Source organism: Gavialis gangeticus, unplaced genomic scaffold (genome assembly GCF_001723915.1).
Source record: "Gavialis gangeticus isolate Ggan-Ray unplaced genomic scaffold, GavGan_comp1, whole genome shotgun sequence".
NCBI lineage: Eukaryota > Metazoa > Chordata > Crocodylia > Gavialidae > Gavialis > Gavialis gangeticus.
The window spans coordinates 56484296-56494347 of NW_017728993.1; the positions used below are offsets into that span (position 1 = coordinate 56484296).

The 10052-nt window shown below is 41.3% G+C and overlaps 1 protein-coding gene across 3 annotated transcripts in view; it reads right to left on the minus strand.

The window, feature by feature from the left end:
• The window catches only part of SMG7 (SMG7, nonsense mediated mRNA decay factor), a 118964-nt gene that overhangs the window by 10438 nt on the left and 98474 nt on the right, over positions 1 to 10052 (minus strand). For 2 of the 3 annotated variants that reach the window (XM_019501746.1, XM_019501748.1), the window contains 5 exons: positions 8282 to 8652; positions 7001 to 7369; positions 5195 to 5344; positions 2180 to 2260; positions 915 to 1074 (listed from right to left, as the gene is read on the minus strand). In XM_019501746.1, coding sequence (XP_019357291.1) covers positions 915 to 1074; positions 2180 to 2260; positions 5195 to 5344; positions 7001 to 7369; positions 8282 to 8652 — 1131 coding nt within the window. The remainder of the gene's footprint in view (positions 1 to 914; positions 1075 to 2179; positions 2261 to 5194; positions 5345 to 7000; positions 7370 to 8281; positions 8653 to 10052) is intronic. The other variant, XM_019501747.1, reaches the window with a different exon arrangement.

The following is a 10052-nucleotide window of genomic DNA, read 5'->3' on the forward strand; positions in this document are numbered from 1 at the left end:
CTAACGCATCCCAACAACTACTCTGGGCCTACCCATAGCCCCACACACTCTAGAAAATCTGGGACTGCCCTGGCTGATCCGGGACATACGGTCACACTAAATACAACTCACTTCTCAACAAGAATAATTACAGCCTGAGGGTAGGGGGAATGGCATGCTAGCATGGCTTTATTGGTCCTGGTACCCAAACTACTGTATTTTCCTACATATTGCATGCCCCCAAATAAGATGTACACTGTGGTTTAGGAAGGCAGAATGTAAAAAGAGGAATTTAAAAAAAAAAGAGTCGTGGTGGAGCTGACTGCATGCAGCAGCTCACTCACCATCAGCCAGCTTACTAGTAGCTTCAAGCAAAGGCTACAGTGTCAACGCTCTGACAGATTACATTGAATTGGCAGCAGGCTTTTGGCTGCTTAGCCAAAAGTTACTGCTAACTTGGCAGCTGCTGTGAGGGAGTAGAACAGGGCCTTCCCTGCTGCTTGCTGGCCTAGAGAGAAAAAACAGCCATTACAGCACAGCATCTCCATGCTTCTATTCCAACAAAGAAAATCAGCTTTCCAATTAAGAGAAACCCCAATTTTGGAGGGCTGATTTATGGGCAAAAGGGACATGTGGTATGACAAGAAGTATAGTAACTCAAGTATCTGTACAAATTACTGTGTTGTACAATGGAAGTATGCTCTTGATGTCCTATCTCCATTCTCTCACATCACATGCATAGTTTTCTATTAAAAAATTAATATCTAAGAGACCTGATATGCATAGTCAGACATAGGATGGAATGCAAAAGAATTTTAAGTCACCTTTGAAGATGCAAAAAACTCACTTTGTTTACAGGACACACTTAAGCAAACCAATAGAGACTTACCATGGGAAGATCTGAAATAGGAAAGAAGCCATATTAACATTATTACCTGAGCTGGCTGGAAGGGATGGAGACCAAGGTGTCCCTTCAAAGAGAGAGTATAGTGAGGTCTCCTGGTGGGTGACTGAGGGAGTGACCTCTGCTTTTGTGCTGGTATTCATATTTTTCCCATATACCTCATTGAACATACTGTTATTTGGGTATCTTTCCTACAAGATTAAAAGAAGTGAGTTTAATCTGAGTGCTAGATATATTTTAAACATTAAGCCTACAGAAAAACTTGTGGGTTACAAGACCAAGCAAACTTTACTTTTATATTTACCAGGACTTTTTGAGATTTGATGTGAACTCTTATTACACTGATTCAAAGGGAAAGTTTTTTCCAGCTAGACTGCAATCATAACTAGGTTTCTACAACTGGACAGTGCCCACACTATCTCTGCCAAGAGAACATTCATAGTCATTATTTGAGAAACATCCCAGCATAAAGAAATGATAAAAGAGAGGGAAAGAGACAGTGGGGGCCAACCTTTTGGCAGATGTGCTAGAAAGGTTAGCCCCACACCCTTTCCCCTGCCCAGTCTACTGCTCTGCTTTCTACTTTCTGCCCTAGCTGCTGCTGTGTTCCTTGCCACCTCCCTGATCTATCATGTATCACACTGAGGCTGCCTGTGCCACTTGTGGCATGTGTGCTGCCAGTTGGCCATCCCTGCCCTGAAGGTTCAATACTGGATCCCTATTAAGGTCAGACACCCAGAGCCAACAAGAGTTTTGAGTATAGTTCTCCAGAATTAGGCATCAAAAATACTGAAAGGGGAAATAACTGAGGCAAGGGAACCAAAATGACTAAGAAACAAAAATTAAAAAAAGGTAAAAAAACAAACAAAACCCCCCCATGCCTTGCCTGCAGAGAATAAGATTTGCATTCAGACTCCTTCCCAGTTTGTGTGTCTTTTCATCTAGAGTGGCAGTTCTCAACCTTTTTAGACATGAGGCACCCCTCCATCATTTTTGTAAATTGAGCAGCACCCCACTTCATAAACTAATTTTTTATTATAGTGCTTGCCTGCTTGAAGAGGGACTGGGAAGGAGGAGGAACAACCAGCAGAGAAAACCCTGCACTACATCAAGTGGAGGAAGGAGGAACAGCTGGAAGAGAAGAGCCTGTATTTATCTCCTTATGCTTATCTCCTGTTTCCCAGAAGCAAGCTTCAAATGGTAAGCACCACTATTCTACAAGAGAACCATGACCGTTTCTAACACTGGGGAGCTAGATGTTTGTTTATTTACCAGATTTATACACCAGTTACGTACCTGATTAAGAGAGAAGCCGGTGAGGGACAGGAAGGAAGATGACTGAGACATCAACTCCGACGGTTTTTCCAATAGGGACTTCTTCAAAGACCAAGAAAGGGAAAGATGCAGTTAGATATGTAATGTAGTACATACGGGCAAACAAGTACATTACGAAAAACATCCAAAATCAGCGTCAATTCAAAAATAATTTTTCACATCCAGGAAAAGACAGAATATTGATACATGCATTAGCCTGTCAAACCCATAATAGTAAATGAAATCCAAATAATGCTGAAGCATCAGCAGTTTCAAAGTCAGAGGTAAAAATGTCAACCAAATTCTAAAAAGAAGATCTGTCTGGATCAGATCAATGTTCTACTAAATCTGGTATTCTGCCCTGGGCCTCGACTAGTCTGAGTCCTCAGAGGAAGTATTGTGAAACTAAATTTCTGCCAAAAGGAATCTAACCAAATTGCACAATGCAAATTACAGAGCAAGACTGGGAGAGTTCTATGTAGATCCTCTAGAGGTGACTAGCTTACTCCCTGGCAGAAGATGTAAAACTTTATACGTAGCTCTGCCAAGTGTGGTGCTATTTGTTACAAAATTATTCAGTTCTTTTCTAGCTGCTCTAGAAATGTTTACCCCTCCTACAGCAATAAGTCCACATGCTCTGTCCATTTTTAGTGGTTCATATATTCTTGTTCTCAGAATGGAATTAAGAGGAAGAATGGCCAAGGTCTCAAATTCTCATAGGGACAGTGACTCTCCCATATCAACCTGGAGTCTCTCCCCCTTTTAAACCTTTCATCATTCCTAACTCTATACTTCTCAGCTAAGTACTCCACTAGATTTTTCACTTAGTTCCAAGAATTAAAATCACCAAGGAGGTGAATAAATAAATAACAACAAAATGATCCTAGGTTTTTTGGTATGATGATCCCATACTGAGGACAAGGAAAGAACACAGATCTATTTTTAACCAGTTGGACTGTACAAGTCAGAAGTGAATAATGCAAGTCATAATGGCATTTAATCAAAAGTTAAAACTAGTGACCCCAGTCCAAACCATCTTGTATATATACTACCCTCAGCAGGCAAACTATGAGTTATCACATGTAACACGCACCTTTCCCACCCTCCTCCCCACCCAGAAAAAGCCCACCAAAATCAGGGTGTGTGTATTAAGCAGGGAAGTTAATTTGCTGCCCAGGGTTGGAGGAATCATCTTTGATTCCTGCTCCACAGTGCAGCAGGTGTTGCATTACTATTCAGGCAGCTGAAGGAGTAAACTGACTTAATGCTTCATTGTTCTTCAATCACCTCTCCTTTTTAATGGTCTTGATGTTTCACTAATCAAGCTAACCATTCTTAGGGCATTTTTACTGTCTGCTAGCTAGTTGCACATGGTCGCTCTAATTTCACAGCCTTAGAGATTCTTTAGCTCTTTTCTAAATCACAGATCCACTCAGGGAGACCAATCTTCAAACAGCAGCTAGGGTCTGAGCTTTAGTTAAACAGGAAAATGAGAGTGAATCAGCTGAAGATAAGGCTCTGCCCCTGCTCTATGGAGCCATGACTAGAAAATTCTCTTCTCCATTCTGGCTTTAAAAAAAAGCAACAAAACCAAACCATACCCCATTCAGGGGTATGTTGTATGCAAGACAATGTGGTTTGTTTGTTGATTTTTTTTGTTTTTTTTTTTGTTTTTGTTTTTTTACTTAAAATAAAAGCCTTGGGTTCATCCTTAGAATTTAGGTCCTTGTATTATGAAGCCTTGTATTTGTCCCTAGAATTTAGGCCCTTGTATCATGAACCCCACCAGTTACAATCCTGTAAACTTAACTTGGCTGGGACTGACTTGATACTTTGAAATCAGATTTTATAAAATCAGACAAATGTCATGTTTGCATATCCATACAACACACCTGACAGTCTTAAAAAAAAAAAAAAAAGGAAAAAAAGATGGTCTTGCCCTACTGCTCAGCAAGAATCAACCTGAATGCAATAAGAAGGCTTCACCAGGAAGCTTCTGAAACAGCACATATTGTCTTGTGTGAATTTGTTTATATCTGCGCTGCTGTTACTCAAGATTATGTAAAGTACAAATCTTATGATTGAAATCAGAAGTTCCAAGCAGGTTCCAATTATTTTCTAAGCAGCATTTTTTTTTGCTTTGAATCCCTTTTTCATTTAAAAGACAAGGGTTTTTTAACTTCATATAATTCTTTAATAAAGATAAAAATCTTTCAGGGTAACAAGCTAGTTTTACCAGTGTTTTCCCATAACCAATTCTTTCAGTTCACTCCCCCATTTACCCTAGAACAAAAGGTGCTCAACTCCTGGCCCACGAATCAATATGGCCTACGGAGCCAAGGCATCCCACCTGCAGGGCTCCCAATAGGTTGGGAAGTTTGGCAGCATGGAAGCAGTGGCAATACTGCAAGCCCTCCCCTGCTACCAAATTTATCAAGTCCTGCACAACCTGCCAGGGCTGAGCCACACCTCCTTCCCTCCTTCCTTCCCCCTAAGCAGCTGAATCTGACCGAGGCTGCCTGCCCACCCACACATAATAAGGGTAAACTGGACCCTGCTACGTCTACCCTGTGCACCGTATCAGGCCTAACAGCCTGATCTGGCCTATGGACAGACCAGGCACTGTCCATGCAGCCCACAGGACAAAAAGGTTGGGCACTACTGCTCTAGAATTATCCCCAATCTCATCTAAATTATGGAAGATAAGGTTTTACAGATGCTGCATCAAAGGTTTCTCCTGTGAACTTCATTTTAAAAACAAAGAAAACAGCTATTTTGATTTTGGAACAAGCTAAGAGATCAGGACTTAGATCAATAGCTATTTCATTCATTACATTTCCTCCTCATTTATCCAGAGCCAGTGAGCCACCAGCTTGTTTAGATTCTCAGCAGCTCAACAAGGGAACATGGAATTTCATGCATCTTACCACCTCACAGAAAATTTTAAAAAAATCTAGAATCAGAGCAAGAAGCAGCAGAATTAAGTCAAATACATACAAAGAGGCTTCGTCCAGGAAGAGAGGCGAGAGGCCCCAGCAGAGCTGGGTAAAGATCAGGAGGATTAGAGAAAATCAGCTCCTCCTCCTCCTCCAAGGCAGCCAGACTCTTTAACAGGTCCGGAGGAAGCAGAGGAGAGCTCTTGGGGTCCTAGTGACAGAAATGAGCACAGTGAGACACAGCAAAGGAACAGGAAGCAAGACCATAATAAACAGAGCAGACCAGACAGAAGAGCATACAGAAAACAGGATTATTATGAGCAAATAGATGGCATGCAAGAGTGCAAGACAATCAAGCACAATGCAACACAAAGGAAAGAAATAAGAAAAAGAGGAATAGAGATAGAATGTTAAGCTGATAGCAAAGCTAAAATCTTGTCCTTACATATATTGGAAAGAATGATGCAGCTTTCCATCAAGTAAGTTTTCTGTAATTTGTATGAAGAATTTGCTTCCCATTCCATTATAATACCTACCACTTGGAGACAAAGGGATTTGTCTTAAAGAAAAAGGACAAACTGGACCTGAAGCGTTTTTTGATAGGAAAACATGACTTTTTTGGACAGCTGAATCATCAGTGATTTAACTTGTTAATAAATGTTATATCTGTGTGTTGATGTGGGTTTTTTGTTATTGGAGAGTCTATTTTATGCAAGAAACATTTCCATCACTAATGGAAATAGTCTTAAGGTCCACAAGTCAATGCACCACTGGGAAAAAACAATCTTCATGAGCTGAATAAGGAGTAGGCAACAACAGTCATTTCACACCTGGCCTAGTTATCAGAACAGCCACAAGTACATTGTGTAGCACATCTTTGTTCATTCTGTGGTGGTTAAATCCAAATTTGCAGCATGGTTAAGATCTCCATGCTGGGGATGAGGCAGTCAAGGACCCTGGTTCCACCTAAATCTGATATCAGAGCATAAGGTAGCATCCTTTATATTGTCTAGTTTTCCTCTTTTAAGGATCAGCTACTGAGCTAAGCTGGCCTCTTAAAAATCATTAGTGCATACACACACACTGGTCTCTCTAACTCATGGTTTAAAATGGACACTAGCCTCCTGTTTCAGTTTCTTTATAAAAGCTTCCTAAAAGCATCTGTACCTTAAACTGTTCTTTATAAAGCCTGATGCAAATAGAATAAAAAATTAACTGCATTGTCTGTAATAGTAACATAACTTAAAGTAGAGGGGTAGGGAAGAAAGACATCCATTTTTGCTGTTGCTCTGCTTGGTTTCCTTGCAAACTGAAGCTTTGAGGGAGGGAGGAGTTAATTTTCATCCCTATGCTGGATAACATCAGGTAGTTGAGACACCCAAGGCATTAAATTTAGTTTTGTAACTTGTCCCATTATATTTCATAGAACTGAACAGGTTTTTCTTTTGTCCTCTATTGCTATACAACACAATTTTTCCTTGGTGTAGTCCGTTGATATTCTCTGCATCTATTTCATGAGGGTTGTGAACATTTTGCCAGTCAAACTGTGATATACATTTTCCAGTTTCCAACAAACAGGAAAGATCTTGTTTTGCAGTGCAGAGAGATTAATGTCACACTTTTATGCTGAGCGCAACTTAAAAGTACCTTGAGCCAGAGATTTTCATAGAACCTGCTCCCATAGTCCGACTAGTTAAGTTGCAGATACAGTAGTGGTCATATCAATACCCTGATCTTGCTGCTAGGCAGATGGCTACATGCCCCCCATATTTATCCATCTCCTGCTACAGTATAGGCCGAAATTAGAACTTCCCATTCAGAGACATCAGAGCCTTACTGATCTTAATTTATAAAATCTTATGCTTACCTCAAAAGCCATCCTGGACACAGTGTCCTGCTCTGGACGGAAGACACCTTGCTGTCGTTTCCCCCTGCGGTCCACGTTATTCTGTTGTGCCATCACTCTATTATCAGCCAGGCCATAAGAGGAGTCCCAGTAAAATTCTGGCATCTTGACTTCTGAGGGATTCTGGTTATATGGCTCCATGGAGAAAGGCTTCATTTTTTTCTCTAGAGGCTGCTGCTGCATCACTTGAGGCTGTAATGACTGTTCAAACAGTTTTAGGGGGTCCTGGGCCTGAATATAATAGGGCTGCTTTACAGACATCATCTTTCCCAATGAACCTTGGACTTGAGGAGGACTCCAGAGTTGCTTTGATGAGTCTGTCTGTGGATACTAAGAGAGGCACACTTTCATTAGGAGGCACAAGCAAAGAAATGTTAATATAAGCCATTCAGTTAACTTCCATCTTTCACATACAAACCTTGCAAGACAAATCAATTACAGATTTTTCTACTGCATTCAGTGAGCTGATGTCTCACTTGGCATCATTTTATTGTTTTGCAAGACAGATGCCTATTATACACATGATCCAACTTCCCAGATTCTTATTCAAAATGTAAGAATCTCAGAAATCACTTGCTTCAGATGCCCTATGTCCTTACACAAGTTCTAAGTCAGCTCCCAAGAATCAGCATTCTCTTCCAGTCTGACTACTTCATGCCCTTCCAGACAAAGCACCGATTCAGCAGTGCCTTAACATGGTACTTGAGCCTTCCGTTGCACTTTGAAACCTATATTTATGTTGGCGAGCATGGAGCAAGCGTAACAAGCAGATGGGAATGAACCAGTGACATATGCTTACCTTAGGGGTGTCAAAAATCATCCAGCCCACAGTGCTGCAGGGTTGGTTGGCAGGCCAGACTGGACCCACAGACCAGCCCCACACCCCTGAGCCAGCGCACAGGGCCAATTCGATGCAGGCAATTCATGCAGCATGCTCCCTGGACCAGTCCTGCATGCTGTATTGGGATCGCAACCGACTGTCTCTAGGTGCTGTTTCCGGTGCATGGGCCTATCCGGACCAGTCCCAGAAGCAATGTGCAGGGCTCCTCACCCGGGTCAGATTCCTGTGCAGCATGAAGCACACACCAGCCACAGTCTGGGACTTGTACAGCATGTGGTATGCGGGGTTGGCATTGGGAATGCACTACACACAGTTTACAGTGCCACTGCACATGTATAGACACATTTAAACCGCTATAAAAGGCAATTTTGTCACATGTACAAGTGCCCCTTGATATTTACCTGCTGAAATCCGGAGTGGTGAGGTGGACTCTTCCCTAGCGCCTGAACAGCTTTTGTAGGGGACTGCTGCTGCGGGGCCAGAAGCTGGCTTGCAGACTGTGCTGTTGCCTGAGCTGGTAAGGATGAGAGGGGTTGCTGGGAAGGCGGTGGTGTTTGTTGAGGTCCCTGGTTCATTGGCCCTGGTCCAGAGGGCCGCTGCTGGCTGTATGGAATGTGGGACTGTTTCCCACCTTGCACCTGGTTTCCTGCAGGTGAGTGAGTTGTAGGCTGAAGAAAGGTTCCTGGGACAGAAACGCCACCTGGGAAAGTGTAACCTGTGCTCATGGAGAAAGCCACAGGAGGGGGAACGACATACGTTGGAGGTGGGAATCCTTGTAGGAGAAAAAAAAAACCAACAAAACACTTTTAAACCATGGGACACTCCTTGCTACGACAGGCCCTGTCATACGATACAAATGTTTTGCATTTTCTGCATTTAAACTAAATTACAGTAAAACTGACCCACCATTTCATAAGAACAAGACTTTAAAATTACCCCATAACCCCTTCTGCACATTTTCAAAAGCCAGGGAGAAGTCTAATACTAGGGAAAAGTTTCATTATTAAAAGTTTCTTCAGCTACCAATCTAGTTATTGAATATAAATCAACAGCATCAGTATGGGAGATTCCTGTAATTCACCAAAGCTAAAATTAACCTAGTTTCTGTTCTCTCTTTTTTACCTTCCAGACATTTTTTGATGTACTACTTCTTAGATACGCTCCTTTATCCAATATATTCTGCCCTATCCTGAATCACTCAAATGCTTGACACTGATAAGTAATTTACTAAGCTCTCCCAGGTGATCTCAAGTCACTGCCTTAATTTATCTAAAAAAGTAAGTGGTACAGAACCAAACCTTTAACTCAGCAACCCTGATCTTTTTCCTGTAGTTCACACTACCTGAGGCAGCTAAGAACAATGTCTGAAGCTCCTCTCCCAAACCAGACTTTCAGCTGTTAAATTTAATGAGCAACTGAAGGATCTCTTTCTCTGCCCCCACTTCAGTAGGCTACAATTCATAATGGCAGCTGTGGCACTTGTGGCAAGTAGGGTATAAAACTGCTTCTTGGGTATGTGTAGAGAAGGGCACATGTGCAGCATTTAATACTACAAGATCCATCCAACAATGCAGATGGACAAGAATCCTATATAAACAGCAACAACAATCATTAAACATATTTAAATAATATATTAGAAAGCTATCACTAGACTTACTACAGTAGAAACCAGTATGTAAAAACAGTAGGTGCAGAGCTGATTTTCTGTAGTTTATGACAAAAGAGCAACTATACCTTGTATATATACGCTACTTTAAATATGTAGAGGATTTTAAAGTTACTTTACTTAGGCCAAACATGACAAAATAAGTATAACAAGATTAAGGAATCTCATGACAAGAAATACTTAACCAGCAGAACTTAAGACATGCTACATTTGTATGCAAACTACAGACTTCATGGATATGGAGATTCATTCTGGAAAAAAAATCAAATAACCTATTAAAGTTCAAATAAGGAACTTCTTACCTTGCTTCAGTTCAGCTCTACCCCTTAATTTCAGTCAATTCCATAACCTAGAAATGAGCATTTTACAAAAATACCTGCTGCCTTGACACATACTTCCTTATTTTCTATTACAAATTTCTTAGGCAGCCAAGAGTAAATGGTACTTCAGAAGGGAATCAGTTGATTTACCTGGCCTGCTAGGAAGTGGAGGAAAGGCTCCTGGGT